The sequence below is a fragment of the Perissodus microlepis genome, chromosome 1 (genome assembly GCF_051167445.1).
Source record: "Perissodus microlepis isolate ML-2025 ecotype Zambia chromosome 1, ASM5116744v1, whole genome shotgun sequence".
Classification (NCBI taxonomy): domain Eukaryota; kingdom Metazoa; phylum Chordata; class Actinopteri; order Cichliformes; family Cichlidae; genus Perissodus; species Perissodus microlepis.
Window position 1 is genome coordinate 7,469,511 of NC_140461.1, and position 16,990 is coordinate 7,486,500.

The 16,990-nt window shown below is 39.2% G+C and overlaps 1 protein-coding gene across 1 annotated transcript in view; it reads left to right on the forward strand.

Annotated features, from left to right (window-relative positions):
* Window positions 1–5,541: 5,541 nt before the first annotated feature.
* LOC146393244 (insulin-like growth factor 1 receptor) overlaps window positions 5,542–16,990 on the forward strand; it is a 60,519-nt gene continuing 49,070 nt past the window's right edge. Inside the window, exons 1-2 of the mRNA XM_084928444.1 lie at window positions 5,542–6,608; window positions 15,396–15,962. Of these exons, the coding sequence (XP_084784570.1) occupies window positions 6,518–6,608; window positions 15,396–15,962 (658 nt within the window). The 5' untranslated portion in view covers window positions 5,542–6,517. The remainder of the gene's footprint in view (window positions 6,609–15,395; window positions 15,963–16,990) is intronic.

The following is a 16,990-nucleotide window of genomic DNA, read 5'->3' on the forward strand; positions in this document are numbered from 1 at the left end:
GATAGTCAGTGTGGTGTACTGAAGAAAATTCTGGGTACTGAAATTTAAATAAACTGGAGGTGGGAGGTAGGCTTTGGCTCAGACCAAAGTAGCGGGAATTATTAGAGTCCAAATTTGATGAGATGAAAGCATGGGTGGCTTTTTTTAAGGTCAAATGAAAAATAAAAAGATCTTTTGAAACATGTCTTAACTAAAGAAAGGATGACAATGTGGTCATTTGTAAGTAAAAAACAAAGCTCAGTTAAAGATTACATGCAGGTGTTGAGTTTGAGTAGCAGAATGAGGAAAATATTACGCATTGTGCAAGACAATGTCCCCACCTCTACAGTATACAGTGAAAAGTAGTTTCTGCCTTCCTGTTTTAAAATCAGACAAAGATGACGCAAGTAAATACAAAGTGCTGTTTTAAAATAACTATTTCAGTAATTTAGGGGGGAAAAGCAATCCATACCTTCCTGGCCCTGTGTAAAAAAGTCACTGCCTCCTAAAACCAATCACTGGTTGTGCCACCCTGGGAAGCAAGAACTGCAGTCGGCATTTACAATAACTAAAAATCAGTCTTTCACATCGCCGTGGAGGACTTCTGTCCCACTCTTCTTTGCAGAATTGTTTTAATTCAGCCATATTAGAGAGTTTTCCGGATCATGTGCTCATGTGAAAGCCACTCAACTCCAGACTTTTACAGGGCCACTCCAAAACCTTCATTTTGGTTTTTTTTTTTAAGCCTTCAGAGGTGGACTTGCTGGTGTCTTTCTGATCATTATCCTGCTTCTTAACCCAACTGCGCTTGAGCTTCAGGGCATGAACTGATGGCCGGACATTCTCATTTAGGATTTTCTGGCAGAGAGCAGAATTCCTGATTCCATCAATTATGGTAAGTCATCCAGGTCATGAAACAGCAAAGCAACCCCAGACCATCACACTACCACTTATGACATCCTGTGTTAGTTTAGCCAGATATAATAGATCTTGTCAGTCTGAATATTGTCGGAATATTTTCCCAAAAGTCATGGGGATCATCAAGATGTTTTTGTCCAGTGTGAGACGAATCTTTGTGTTGTTTTGGTCAGCTGTGGGGTTTGCCTTGGACCTTTTTTATGGAAGCCATTTTTTTTTTCAGCCTCTTTCTTTCTGCAAAATCATGAACACTGACCTAAAGAACGAAAGAAAGAAATCAGCAATGGGGCAAATATTTTTTCACAGAACTTTCTTCTTGATTCTTACTGTCCATCCCTTTGAGGCTATATGACGTACAGTATGCTGGCGCTGTGGTTCCCAGAGAGTGTGTGGGTGTTTGCCTGTGAGGGTTTACAATATCTACCCACAATAAAAATGCACTGGCTCATTAGTGTATTCCATTGTGCATACAAGTATATAATTCTGCACAGTATATTACAACTTATTTGTCACACACACAGTCAAAGGTGCCTGACCTGCAGCTACTACTTTCACATGGGGCCAGACGCCATTCTGTACCTCAGGCCCAGACTCATCAAAATGTCACACCGCATTTCCTGTTCTGATTTCATTTCCATTAATTCTCTGTTGTACGTTTTTCATCATTAGTGCTGCAAAGCCACCCAGGCTGTTGTCTGCATATCATCTATTATTTCCCCCCTAAATTCCCTTCCTCTTGCATGAGCACAGTGGAAAACAAACAGACGCTCATTAGCATGTGTGACCCGTTGGTGGTAAACAGGCTTATTTCCACATGAGTGAAGTGCGAGAATGGATTCCACCGGGACAGTCGAGGTAGGTGGGCCCGCCGGCTGCCTTCATGGGGACTTTAATAGGGACTTAACAAATGCAAGTGGACAGGCACAACATTCTCTGGCACAGGGGGTCATGTTGGTACAGTGAGCACTTGTTAGAGGGTGACTCACTGTATTTGGACTCTTGGGTGGCCACTGATATTCACTTCATTTTTAATGTGAATTTTTTTTTCTCCTCAGTGCTAATTGTTGGATTGTGACGGATGCTGAGTGCTGTCTGCCAGAGCTGAGGTAATGCGTGGCTTTCAAATAATGCTTCTGTGCTCCGCTCTTGAAGTGATGAAAGCGGCCTGTAATTACAGGGATAATCAAAACTGTCAGGGGCTCTTCTATGGATGGTTTTGTTTACTGTCTGCTTCTCTCACAGCATCACAAGCTGCTGGCCCTCCACTTCCTCTGGCTGGGCCTCAGACCTCAAAAGATCACAGCAGTTGTATCTGTCTGAGAATCAAATGTAAGTAAAAGTCAGTTTCATTAATGGGTTGTTTTAGAAACCTGTTCGGCTTTCCTGTACTCAGCTCATAGGGCTACAGTATAACAAAGATGCAGAACAAATCAGGTGGCTCTTTTATCATTTGTCCCTCACAGGGATTAATCTGTTCATATCAGTACAAAGTCCTGATGGGAGTGGTCGCTTTCAGGGTGCCAATGCCCCCATGCAGAGGACACCGGAGGTCCCTAAACTGTATGAAATTGATCTGAAAAACAATTATATGCTACTTTACTAATACACTGTTTGCTAGTTTTTCTTCTACTTGTCACCTGTCTACATTTTTCCTCTTAGTTATGCTGCTTTTTCAAATAGAGATCAATATGTTGTCCTAGGAAAGGATTATAAGGATCACAGCTTCCATGTGGCATGTAAAAAAAGGCACATGTTACCTATAACTTTAAGAGGAATATGTCGGGTTCTTTTTTAAAAAAAAAAGAAAAAAAAAAGAAGCGGTATAAAATTTTCCATTCAGTCTTTTTTGTCCCACACTCAGTTACGTCTGTTCCCCTCAAGGTGGCAGCATTTCAGTATCTTTTCATTCCTTTGTTGTTGCAGGAGATGCTACAACAGTCTCCACAAGCCATGACAGCATGATACCTTTTAGACACACATTAGGCATTTAAGTGAAAGTACAGATAAGTATTTGTACTATTAAAAAAAACCAAACAAAACATAATTGTGTTAAAAAATACTCTGATAAAAGCTGAAATACTGATTCTTTATTCAAGTAAGTGTGACAAAGCACAGGTCTGAAATTTGTTTTCGTTTTTTCCCCCAAGCCAAGTCATATTAATATCATAATTAAACAATAGTAATATAAGAGAAACCTCAACTTTAATTCTAATTTTAATGAATTTACCAAGCTTGAACATCTGTTACGTAGAACACAATGTTACAGAATGAAATTGATTATAATCAGTACACACCTACTATAGAGCTAGTATAAACCACAAGTGAATCTGATCAGCATCATCAGCTTGAATTTGTGTGCTACCCTTGATGTGATATCACACTGACTTTGAACAACACAACTGCCCTGCACAAACTTCATTGTGGTATTGTAAACCAACCAGTGAAGCCTGCACCAAACTGGCCAGGATTTTCATGCAACCTCTGAATAATAACATTAGTACACTTCAGTTTGTTTAGCAGGGTGTTTCACAATATGAAAAAAAAGAAAACATAACTTGAGATATAAAGTTGTATTTTAAACAAATGCTCAAATTAACAAGAACATCACATGATATAACCCAGTTCATCAAATGTCACTGAGCAGTCCTTAAATTTTTAAAATAACCTCTCTTCTTCCTCTCTTGTCTTGTCTTTCATACATCTTTCTCTTCCTCTGAGTGATGTTACCTCTCATTCTTTTCTCTCCCTGGGAAATGTGGCAGTTGTAGCACTAGCTAGCAGACAAATTTTGTGACAAACTGCACAGAAACAGCTATGTGAATGCCAATATTTGTTGAGCTGGTAGAAATGTTGCATTTTAAATTACCTACCACTTAAAAAAACATGTCACTGCCTTTATGCTCAGTCCTTTTCTGGTGCGCTATTTTGTTTGGTTGTTTTTTCTTTCGCCTATCTCTTTGGACGTAATAAACAACAGTGATGCATACACTCACGTTCCCTCTATTTAGGTTTAAGTGAATTTGGTATTTCAAGATGTGAGGTGAGAGGAAATAATGATTCCCCTGAAATGTCATAAGTGTAAAGTAATAAGCCAGTTTTGAAAATATAAGAAGTAGAGAGTCTGGATATTTGTGTTAAAATGTGTTGAGTAAGAGTAAAAAAAAACTGTCAGAAAAATAGATATCTGAATTTCTATTTATATACAGTAACAAAGTACTTTGTTATTTATCACTATTGGTTTTAGAGGTTAATTTTCCACAAATTTCAACTTTTTCCATCTCTTGTTTTTAGCATTTTATTGAATAATTGGTATTAGGTATGCTAAGTAAGATCAAGTCAATTTAGGGATTTTAATTGTTGTAAAAAAACAAAACAAAAAAACAACCCAAAACAATATTATTATTGTATTATTATTATTGTAAAACACTAAACACTAAATACCCGAGCACCATATCGCTATCTAGTAACACCTGTGCTTACATAGGTTATCATCCTATAGGAAAAGACAGATAGCATTCATAGATATGTGGAAAAATTGGTCTATACAGCTAAAGATACACAGGTGGATTTGTTTTCCCTACGGTGACCAGGTTAGTATTTTTTTTCTGTGTATTTGAACCCTTGCTTCCCCTTGTGTATTTACAAGTAACTGCTAACAGTATAACCAGTAATTAACATTTCTGAAACACGACACAACCTTTTCAGAGTAAACAGCTTGAACTCTGTGGGTTTTTTTGGAACACAAATATTATTTGCTTTGGGTACCAATGGCAGTAAGAACATGGCAGAAAAAAGCGTATGTTTTCTTCCCTTCTGATAATTTGATTCTTAATGAAGGTCAAGTGAAGACCACAGAAACAGCATGCTGTGTTCACTGTAAATGGAAATCCTCTTTAAGGTGCAAACTTAAAGTGGTAGATTTAGAAATCTTTTAGCAGGCTAAGCACTTTATGAGCTTAGCTTTTGTTGCATCCTAGGGAACATGGGAAAACGGATGCTAAATGTATAAGCCAGTTAACAAGTATCATATTTTCTGTCCGAGTCCAGCCTTTGGTAAGATACCGTTTCTGTAAATTATTACATTTGTGTCATATTGCACTGTCTTGGTCACAAATTGTTGGCACGCCACTGTTAAAAAAAGGGGGGGTGCACTTTTGCGCACCCCCTTTACAACTACACCCCTGCAATCGTGCAGACAGACACGGTCATTGTATAGGTGGCCCTCCACTGTGTTTTTTGAGCGGAAAACAATCCTGATCCTGGATCAGTATCCCTGATTTCCTTCATACCTCATCATCGTAAAGGTAGTCGCTACGGCGGTGCCCCGAGAGGTGACGAGAGGTCTCACTCTGTTTACATTTTTCCATCCGATTTTTTAATAGAAGCTCCGACGAATAATTGCATCCCCCTGTAAAGCCATTTTTCTTCAGAGACCCGCTATTCCTTATAATCCCTGCTGCCGTGTTTGATGAGAATAATAGCGTAGCGAACACGCCTTGTGGGGATATTATGCACTTAAAATAATCCGATAGGGTGTGCAGTGTATGTAGTTTTACGCTTAATTCGACCAAAGATGCTCGAAACTGTTAAAAACTGAGGATTTCTCCCAATGAGCGCCACAGCAGTCACTATGGTAACTGCTCTCCATGGTGGCTAAGCTGCAGTAAGAGCGACGCCCTCTTTCACCGAGGCGGAGTGATTCATCACACGATGCATATACGATCTGTACGCATGGCGCCGTGTTTACGGCTAACACGGCAGACTGCAGACTGACCGAAGGAGACTGTGTGTGTGTGTGTGTATGTACCTGTGAGTTATTCCATGTAACTGCGCGAACCGCTTACTTATCTATCGACCGAGGGCGTTAGAAAACCAAAGAATTTGACCTCAACCGCAGCAAAAAGGTCAAATATTCATTTTAGCCCGCTGGTATGAAGGTGAATTACCACAACAACGCGGTGCGTGTGTGCATGATGAGCGGCTGAGGAGGAGGAGGAGGAGGAGGAGGAGAAGAAGGAGGCTGCGGTCTGAAGCCAGATTTTATCCTGGATATTTCGAAACAAACGCCGTGTCGTTTACTTAACGGGGCACTGTACGAGTGGAATATGTTACTGTATGCCCCAGTCCATCTCGGTCCATCCCAATTTTAGGGGAGGTTTGACCCGTTTTCTGCCTCCTGAGGATCCTCCAGCAACAGCAGCGGGACGGTGAACGGTTTTTCCTCCAGATATGGAGTGTGAAGATGCGGATTACAGAGGAATCCCCGCCGCTAGTTTAGATACAGTGGTCTTATACTCTCCAGTGCGGCGCTATCCAAGAGAAGAATAACTATGAATACATATTTTCTGACCTCGGGACTAAATCGGTGATATCGCTCTCTATATATGTTTTTTTAATTTTATTTTTTTTGGAGCACGACTGGACTCCCGTTAGGAAACGTGAGAGTGCAATCCTGCTAGCCTGTTTGTAGTAGCTATTAGCTCCATTAGCCGGCTAACAGCTAAAAGGTGCTGGCTGGAGCTTAAAAGGCGTTTTGATAACTCTGACTGGGTTTTCCCCACGTTTCCTTCCCACAGCATATTTATTTACAGGATTTAAAGTGTGATTCACTCATTCGGGGATGAGGTCTCGAAAGGAAAGGAGCCGCTTGACCTTGTTTTGGGGTCTGATGCTGGGTCTTTCGTCCTGCCTCCGGCCCGCCACCGCAGAAAGTAAGTAATGCCTCTCTACGCTACTACACACACGGGCAAACTGTGTTTTTCCATGCTTCGTTAGTGTTCAAACACGAGGAAAAGGGTCATTTTTGTTAACCCGAAAAACAGTGTTTTACTGTAAATATCGCACATGTAATACTGCACTGTGTAAGCAGAGTGTTTTTTCCGCTATTTGCACATTATTTTTATGCTTTTAAAGTGAAAAACAGGTGTGTTGTTACTAGAAACGAAAAAAATATGGAATGTCACTTATGGTTTCACTATAGTTTTGCATTATTTGGGTCTAATAGATGATGATTTACTTTTCTACATTCAATTTGCGGTGTATATATTTATTTATCTTAAGTTGTTGTATTTATTTTAATTTCAAAATGGGCTTTTAAGTCACTGAGAGATTTTTGGGGGCTTTCTACATATGTAGGCTAGTTTGTTATGTCGAATTTATTTTAGAGGCAATTTTCCAACTTTGGAATAACTAAACTTTATCTTGTTCTATCCGACACTTATCTTATTGCATGGAATTTGCGCTTTACACCTTGAAATATTTTTATGAGACAAAAGGAAATATAATTTTAACTCTTGGTGAAAACTTTTTTTTTTGGTCTGATTATAATAGATCGTTTTAATATTTTACTTGGCGTTTCTAACTACATCACAAACATGAGTCAGCGTTATGACTATTCATTTAGTTTGTTTTTAAATACATCACTGTGACTCATAGCATGATGAATCAGAACAAACAAAGTGGAGGTATGCCAATATAAAACCCCATCAAACAAGTGGAATATTAGGAATTTTAAAATTTAATTTTTTGAGTTTAGTTTGACCCTAAAATTGAGAAATAATATTTTCACATTCAGGTGAGAAAAACAAACAAGATCTCACCTTTTATATATCTTATCATATATCACATTTAGAGGATAAAAAGAAGAAGCACACCCAAGCATTTATTTCCTGTAAGCGTATTATATTTCGTTAACATTTCAAGTTTTCCAGGAAAACGGCGTCCACCTGAAACTGACTTGGTTAAACACGGACCTTACATTCAGTTAGGCAATGTTTTGTGTGCATGTTATTCACAATATAGGTTGTAATTTTTAGTAATGTTCCCTCGGGGCTGAGTGAAACTAATGCAGGTTTTTTGTTTTTTCCCTCTCGCTGTACAGTCATTTATTCTCTTTTGTCAAACAAACCTGGGGATACCTTGACCTTGGAAATGCTTTCATGAATACCAGACACAAATCATTTGAGCGACAAGAGGCCACAGATAAGAATATTAGAATATTGTGGGGTCTTTTTTTATTATAATATATTTTTTAATGAAAAGTTGATAGCACTTTAAGGAGCGCTAATCAGACTGCATGGATTTTTCGCAATAAATAAAACTCGGTTGAGCACATAAACCTTACGACTTCTGTCAGCTTGTAAACCTTTTAATCTGATGCAGTTAAATCGTCTATAAATTTATATTCCTACATTTCTTTTTTATGTGTTGCCATCTGAAACGTTTCCATGTTTCCAGCTAAACTGTAAACTGGGCTTCCCGATTCATCCCATTCATGGTGACGTGCTGGGGAGGGCTGGGTTAGGTGGGTTTTTAACCAGGGTCTGGATTTTAAAATAGAACAAGCCAAAGTACATTCACAAGCAACACAGACCAAGTTCTGTTGATTGGAAAGACTGAGGAGCTTGTGAACTGTGTGTTATGGGGTTTTGGTTACAGGACAAACCTGAGAGCTGCAGAGAGGTTCTCCCCTCGAAGTCCTGCATTTATTCTTACTCTGGTGTGGAGCTGTGTAAAGGTTCCTTGTGTGGCTTAACTTTGAGCCTTTTTACTGATTTACAGTATCAGATGGCACTGAAGTTCATCTGGCATGAAGGGTGTACTATGAAGCAAGTTCTGCAGAGCAGGGCTTTCTTTGTGTTAGCTAGTTTATCTAAAAGCCCAGTTGGAGATAACAGGTATAATGTTTTTGGTTACCCTAAACCTCCTACTTCAAACTCTGTGCATGTTCACATAACGAAGGTGCGTTCAATGTCTTGTTCAGTCATTTAAGCCAATCAGAAATTATAAGAGAAATGGTAATAAAAAACTCAGCTGTGGGATATTTAAATAAATCAGAGGCAGATCCGACATTAGGAGGAGCGCAATCATAAATCTTGTGAATTCATGCATAAATATATTTATTTTTACATTCAGAGGGCTCTGGGTTCTGGATTTTAATGTCTAATGAGAAAGCTGCAGATTAGCACTCAAACTTTAAAATTGATCCAGTTAAATGACAGTCAGGTCTGAAGTGGATTTCAGGTTACTGCCTTTGCTTAGGTGTTTGGCTTTTGCAATATGAAGGATTTTGGATATGGTGTGCTTGCACGCAGTTGTGCATAAAACAAAAGCACACAGCCTGACGGTGATGACAGGTAGATTAGACAGGTGATGATTGAAAAGTGGGTTTGAACAGGAAAGAGGATGAAAGCAGAGTAGAAAGAAATGCAAATAAATAAAAAACAAACAAACATACGAAGCACTGACAGTCTGACAATGTAACCAGAAGTTGGAACTTATGCTGTAACTTGCATCGTAACTTATGATGTAACTGGAATCTTCTGTTAACCCTACACTGTAACCAGTCAGAGTCATTGTTGGCATTTGTCAGGTGCATGTCAGGTTGCACGGCTGTACCTTTTCTGCAGTGCTTCTTTATGTGATAATAATTAGACACAGCTCAAAAGGTTGCATATAATGTATTCTTTGAATGAACAGAAAAGATTGTCTGTATCACACTTAGAGCATGCTAAAAATTAAAAGTAAGGGTGAAAAGGTGGTGCTTTCAGCTGATGTTAAACCAGAACTCTGAACAAGGCTATGTGCTAGGCATTAGTTACTAACCAGGTAAAAAGAGAGCCATAAAAACGAAATAAAATAATATACATAAAACTCAGATTTTAAGCTTGACATACCTTTGCAACACCTTCATCTTAATTGGTAGCACACCGCTCTGATTAAGTCCTGCTGCAGACGGAGCTTTCACATTACCCCAAACAAGTTTTATCTGTTACCGGTGATCTCTTTCTTAAAGCTTTCCATCACGTTTCTTCTCACCTTGCCTCTCATGTGGAAAAGTATTTATGACTACGCTTGCCCCTCAGGCAGTCTGTCACTAACGGGACGGAAACGAGGAGTAAACAGACTTGCTGCAGTCTAGTGGCAGCGTTTGAAGCACCAGCTCAGAGGCCTGTATTGCTTCCTATTTCTTGTCTCATGGAGCTTCTAGTGGATTTCCTGTGATTGTCTGTGGACAGTCTGGATGCTGCAGGCGGCTCGGAAAAGGTTATCAAAAGTAAATATGTGATCTGGAAGCTCATCAGAGCTGCAGAGATAGGCTTGTGTACTCAGCTGTTTAAAATCTGTCAGTGTGGAAGGAGAGGGAGGGGGAGTTATTAAGCTGCTAAACCTGCTATTGGTATTTTCACTTAGCCGATGCGCACAACATACATTTTGATCACGAGCTTTTGTTTTTCACAAGCGGGATGGGAGCAGTTCCCATGAAAGATGGCTTTGCTGGTGCTGCAGTGAGGCCACAGAGGGTGAACTGATGAGGCCGCCTGTGGTGATGTAACGTCACCAGGCAGTGTGTCTTTTTACAGTCCTGGGTGTTGGAAGTGTATTAGCAGGTATGCGGCTCACTGAAGCCTGCTGACAAGTAGATTACAGAGAAAGACATAACGATCATGCAGCACGCTTCCTGCTCTAAATCACACCAAGGGCTCTCAAGCCCTGCCTAGAGAGGTCTACACACTCTACACACTAAGGGAAGCACAGTGTTTCCACTAAAACTGGAAGATAAAGAAAATAGTTTCTAAACTTAGAGTAAAAAGAATATCTATCACATTGTCATAGATGGTATATGTCCGTCAAAGAAGTTCACAGGGTTGGTGCCTTTACCGGTACTGTACATTGACCAGTCATGTGTACATGTGCAGTAAACCACCACAGATTTTTCCTGCATTAAAAAAGAGGTTTTGACCTCAGCTCATTATAATTTTTTAAGTGGGGTTTAATTTACATAAGCTTTAATAAATTTGTATTCATCAAATGGCTGAAAATATGAAATGCAGACTCTTTGCCTTATATGTGGACCAATCATCATGACTGTGATAGATAAGAGCTTAAAATAGGGATTATAAAATTAACATTGAAACTGATGAAAAGCTGAACTACAACTGAAACATTTTCAAACAATAAAAAGGAAGCCAGCTACTCAAACTAACTGAAACAGAACTAAAAATCAAAATTAAAGAAAAAAATCAAATTCAGTTCAGGTTTTACTTTAGTTCACAGAAACCTCCAGCTCCGTGTGTAGCTCATGGTTTGTATCCAGGAGATGTTGGTTTCACTTGTACCCTTGTATTGGCAAGTCTTTTGTAAACGTCACGTAGGATGACATTGTCACTAATATATTTTCCAACATATTTTGGAAAGCTTAATAATCCAAAGTGAAAAGTACTCTTTTTTTTTTTTTTTTTTTTTTTTTTTCCTGTTTTTTTTTTTTTTTAAAAGATCATCTTTATCAACAAGTAGTTGGCTTACAGTTGGAGGGAAGTAACGCTCTTGCTCTGATTTTATCACTTGCCTGCAGTTTGCATTGTGATGGTGTCATACAATGATTTTAATGACCTCTGAGCATTTGTTCAGTTGAGGAATTAAAAATCCAGAAAATCCAGATTTTCTTGGATCTGGTTTCATTGCAAAGTTTTTCAATTTTGGGTGATTTCAACTTTAAATACATGTCCTCATTCAAAGGTAAATGATTAGTTATTGTCAGAGTAAAACGTGGAACACTGTGCTATTGCAGTGTTGCCAATATTACATTATTCTATGCCACTAAACTGCATTGAGTGGTTTGGGAAGACATTCTGCCAGCAGAAAGGTTCATGGTGTTCTTTTTGAAATTAAACTTTGTTCCACCTCAATAAGAGCGAAGAAACACCACATATGTTTTGTAGAGTTCTATATTTTGGTATCGGCAGTACTGTCTGTAACTGATCCTGTGACATTTTGCAGAGAGCCATTTGCTCGGGTTATTTATTCAGTATCACTTTGTAGCGCACCGTCTGTCTACTCTTTATGATAATCATACATAAAACATGATTTGTTAGAAAACTGAAGGGATGTTTAAAATGAAACAATGCATTTGTTATAGCTATACCTTTGCTTTTATGGTAGATTAAAAAAAACAGAACAACACAAAACTCCCCTTTCTAGTCTTAAGTAGCACCAGACCTAATGTTTAACCACAAAATGTATTAACTCAGAAAACAATAGTTCTTTTTCTGGGAATGTACGATCTCCCCCTCTCAGTGTTGCTTTCGTACAGTAAAACTTTATAGACCAGCAGTAAAGTAAGTAGCAGTGTGACAACCTGTTAGCTGGTTGGTGTGAGTTTTCCATGACTCAGTGCCCTCCAGCTTTTTGAAGTCTAAATCCTCCTCACAGTGATGTGTGATAATGGCCTCCGCGTTTCTGTGGGTGCTGTGGGGCTTGAGGCTAAGTATTGTGCACACCTAAAGTGAGAGGAAAAGTTGGAAAGGCAAAATCAGTCTACCGATCATCACCTGTTTTGCCAAACTATGCCTCATGCTGGTTCGGTTTTATTCCACATAGATTCCAGCACAGTGCCTCTTTTAAATCCTTCACTTTGTAGTTTGTTTGGTTTAGAGGTTGTCTTTGTCTAAAAAGAATCAGCCCACTGACTGCCTCAGTAAATAAAATACTTCTCAAGAGGTTAAAAAGAAAACAAATGTGAACAAATCTATTTTTACACTGAACATAAAAGTACATAAATGCATGTTTTTGCAATTAGTTCTCATCAGAGGGGCTGGCAGCTGTCCTTTGTTGTCTGTGCTTTGATCAAAAGCCCTAACATTTCACTTCTGACCTTGGCAAATACTTCTAATAGTTATAATACTTTTAATGTAGTTCACTACATCTTAGTGTATGTAGTGAATACTAAAGGGCGAGACATGGATCACGGCTTTTAGGGGGTTAGAGGCATTAGGGGTCCATCTTTGTTTTAGAGCTAAATGACACTTGTTGGGAAACTTTTGTCAAAGGCTAACAAGCTAAGGGGAACTTGCACTATTCTCTTATGCACTACAGCTCTGTGTGCTCTACTTTATCCCTCTCCCCTCTCACATACACAAGGTGAAACTACTTGAGAAACTGGTAAGGACGCATATGAGTCCAAAATGCATTAAATGCTGTGACACCGCACTGAAATTAAACAAGGACACACAAATTAGGTAAAAAATGGGGTGACCCAGAAGACAGTGGTGAAGGAAACTGATCACTGGATGGATTGCCATTATTGTCAGTGTGCCCTCAGAGGATATAACCTGTTACTCTTATTTCCTAACTTTTTCCTACAAGTTCCATGCTCACTCCCAGTTTTGTTCAGATGACAGAATGTTTGGGTCACCAAGATGTATCTAGAAGTTGTGAAAGGTTTCTATAGGTGCACCTGAGGAAGTGTAATTAGCAGTTGCTTAAGGTCGTTGCTTTCAGCTGCTCTTGAATGAGTTGTTGGTTAGTTGTCATCTTCAGCTTGTGTGGAAAATGTGCACGTCTCACAAGGAGTTTGAGAGACAGTTGTACATCCCACTGACATCGATTAGTCCTTCTTCTATTGCCTTCACATAAAATATAAAAATATCTAGATAAATAAACCTTATATGGAAAGATACCAATGCATTTAAATAAAAAAAGACTGTGTGACTGTGTGTATAGTGGGAAAGGGGCATTGTATACCCAGATGATTGCCAAGAAAAAGAACAGAACAGAAGTACAAAGGATGCCCAGTTTGTCATTAGTCACACTAACTTCACCACCTTGGCTCACCTACTTCTAGCGCCCTACTTCATGTACTCATGGGTAGGACCACATCATCCTTGAACTCAATCTTCAAGTTTCTAGATGTACCTTGCACAACATACTCAACACACACATGTTGACCAAAGGTTTCCACAGACTGTCACATCTCATCTGAGGAAGCATCAAAAGTGGCAATAAATGCCTATAAAAGTATTCAAAACTGCCTTTTTGTAGTAATTTCTTGCTACTTTAGGTTTTATTTTATTTCATTTCACTTTTATTAAACAAGGAATTCTCTTGAGATTTAAATCTGTTGGTCAAGGCACAGCTGGCCAAGAAGGAACACCATTACAAAATTATGGATTATAAAATCCGTACACCTGGAATGCACATTCACAGACAAGGTAAAGTCATAGTACAAAATACAAAGTCCACTGTGCAACACACAGTGTTGCAGATGGAAATGATGACATGTTTTTGCAGCTGATTAAAAAATCTTGAAAGTCATAAACATTATAACTGCTAAATACAGGTTTTTGGCATTGTCATCATGATTCTGTTGGTCTGAAGCACAGCTTCACCTCACGTAGTTCCAGACTCTTGTTTCATGAAGAGTTATGTTACTACAGTACTTGTAAAACCTTGTCATCATTAATTATGTCCTTTGTTTGACAAGTTATTTTATCACATAATGTATTTGATCAAATGACACGGTGTACATGTTTTATGTACGATGTCTTTGATAGTCGAATAGTTTCTAACCCTTTGATGTTGATGCGTTACGAAGGGTTGATAAAAACATACAGCGAAACTAAATACTGTGGTTGTAATAAATGGCTGCAAGTGTAACAACAGTCTCAAAGCAGAGCAATCAAAACTTTATTGCACTGTTAACCTAAGCTTGGATCGAACGTGACTCAAGTGTTTACTTTGTCACACCATGTTAAGTTGCCATTGAAATGAGAGCTGCAAGGCAAACACGTTCTGTCAGCAACAGCACGGCTCAAATGTACTGTCAATATTTAAAAAAATGTACTGGATAAACCTTTAGGTATCGCTATTGCAGAGCTGGAAACCACTGATATTCTTAACAGCTATTTATTGCTAAGGGTGGGTCCATGAGTTATGAATTCTCCATCATTTTTAAACAAGGTTTTGTTGTCTAGCTTCTAAAGATCAGGCAGGACCGTTTTGATTTAGCCGAGAATGCAATTGTAAAGACGAAATTGTTCTGGTTCCTGACCAGAACTTTAAATTAAAGGACACAATACAGCTTTAGTTGCAATTGTGGCTTCTGCTAAATATTCTTAAAAAAAAGAAGAAGCTGGGAGTTGCTTTTTTTTTCTTTTGCATTAATTCTGACACAAACCTCATTTTCTATCTTGTTATAATCAGATGGACCTCTTTGCATCTCTCAGCAGTGCCTTTTTGTCCTTGAAAGCCCAGAGTCACTCCCAGTTTAGTTTTGACCTGGTCAACTATATCTATTTGAAGACGTAAAACTCGCAATGTTTCTGTAGGTTAAGTTATGGAAAGACTTAAAGGTTGTTGAAGTTCCGTTTTTCTCTAGATGGCTCAGCTGCTCTGATTACTAAGAGATGTTTTCATGGTTGAAATTTTTCTTCAGACTGGGACAACCACCTCACTCATGTTTTTCATTTGATTTATATTTAACATTCAAGGAAATTCGTTGCAATAAGATTCATATTTTTCACAATTTTGTCATTGGCATGATGGTAAAATAATAAATAATGAAAAATACTGGGATCATGCCTTTTGCTGCAGTTGAGCAGCTGTATTATATAGCAGTGAAATACCTGAGGTGTTACATATTTTCTTTTCGATGTAACTGATACTGACCTATGTTTTATTTTGGGTTTTTTTTTGTTTTTGTTTTTTCTCCTCCCCTGCAGTCTGTGGACCCAACATTGATATTGGCAATGACATCACTGAATTCAGGCGTCTGGAGAACTGCACAGTGGTGGAGGGCTACTTGCAGATCCTCCTCATTGGTGACAAAAACAACAACATCAACAACCAGGAAGTCTTCCGCTCCCTCAGCTTCCCCAAGCTGACCATGATCACAGACTACCTGCTGCTATTCCGGGTATCCGGCCTGGACAGTCTGAGCACGCTCTTTCCCAACCTCACTGTCATTCATGGTCGTAACCTCTTCTACAACTACGCCCTGGTGATTTTTGAGATGACCAGCCTGAAGGACATCGGCCTGTACAACCTGAGGAACATCACCCGTGGAGCCATCCGTATTGAGAAAAACCCTGAGCTCTGTTACCTGGACTCCATTGACTGGTCCCTCATCATGGATGCAGAATTCAACAATTACATTGCTGGAAACAAGCAGTCGAAGGAGTGCAGTGATGTTTGCCCAGGTATCATGGAGAACAACCCCCAGTGCAGCAAGACCATGTTCAACAACAATTATAACTACCGTTGCTGGAACTCCAATCATTGCCAAAAAGGTAAGGAAAGTGTTACAGACAAAAGCTTATCAGGGATTTAAAATGTAAATATCATCCGGGCAGCCTTTGGTCTGATTTGTGTAGATTTGAATTTACCAACCTGTCTATTTAACTGCTTTATTGTATTTTGACACAAGGAAGGAGGAAAGCTGCGATGATGTTTTTATGCAAGATTAACTTGTCTGCAGATCTTTGCATTGCAATTTCCCAGATGTTTATCTGCAGAGCTCAACAGTGGCATCGTTTCAGACTGCACTTTTGGCTCAGCCCATGGTTTTGTTGTGTAATGTTTAGGAACTACTAGTCTGTCTAATGCTAACGTATACTTGCTTGTTTACAAAAATATGTTTTTAAATGTTTCCAAAAAGAAATAGTAGCTCACATATCACAGTCAGATGTTTTGTATGGTCCAGTAGTTCTCACCTGCCTTAAAAAATGAAAACACTAGGTGAAGGAGTAAATGTTACAGAGCTTAATTAAACCGCTCCGGTTACGATGAGTGCGAAGGCGGCCTTTAATTTTGTGTTTACGACTGCAGCGTTTTAGATGACTTGTTTTGCTGGTGCTTTTCAGACGATGTGTTTTGGCTGACTGTGTGCGTGTGTGTCTGTCTGAATTGTTTCCCTGGTGACTGGCGCCTTGCTGCAGACTCAGCATGTTGATGTTTTCTGCCTTGTGACATAGAACTGTCGCTGGGCTCGCTTGGACTGTAAGCATGTCTGTATACATGCGTGCACACACGGTAATGATCATCAAACGCATTCACAGCACATACAGAGATATAGACACATAAACAGGTAAATTACATATGCAGATATCTCTGACAAGCACATCTACGCATGGCCTGCTTCGTGAGTTGTTGGATTGACAGCGTGTGGGCATGATGGGAAAGAAATCAGAAGGTGAACTGAGCTGGAGGAGGATGTGTCGGATGGATGAATGGATGGATGTGGATGGAGGAGGTGTTAGGTGGATGAGAATAATGCTTACTGTTTGTCATTCCTCTTGAGAAATGGACAGTCTTTGTC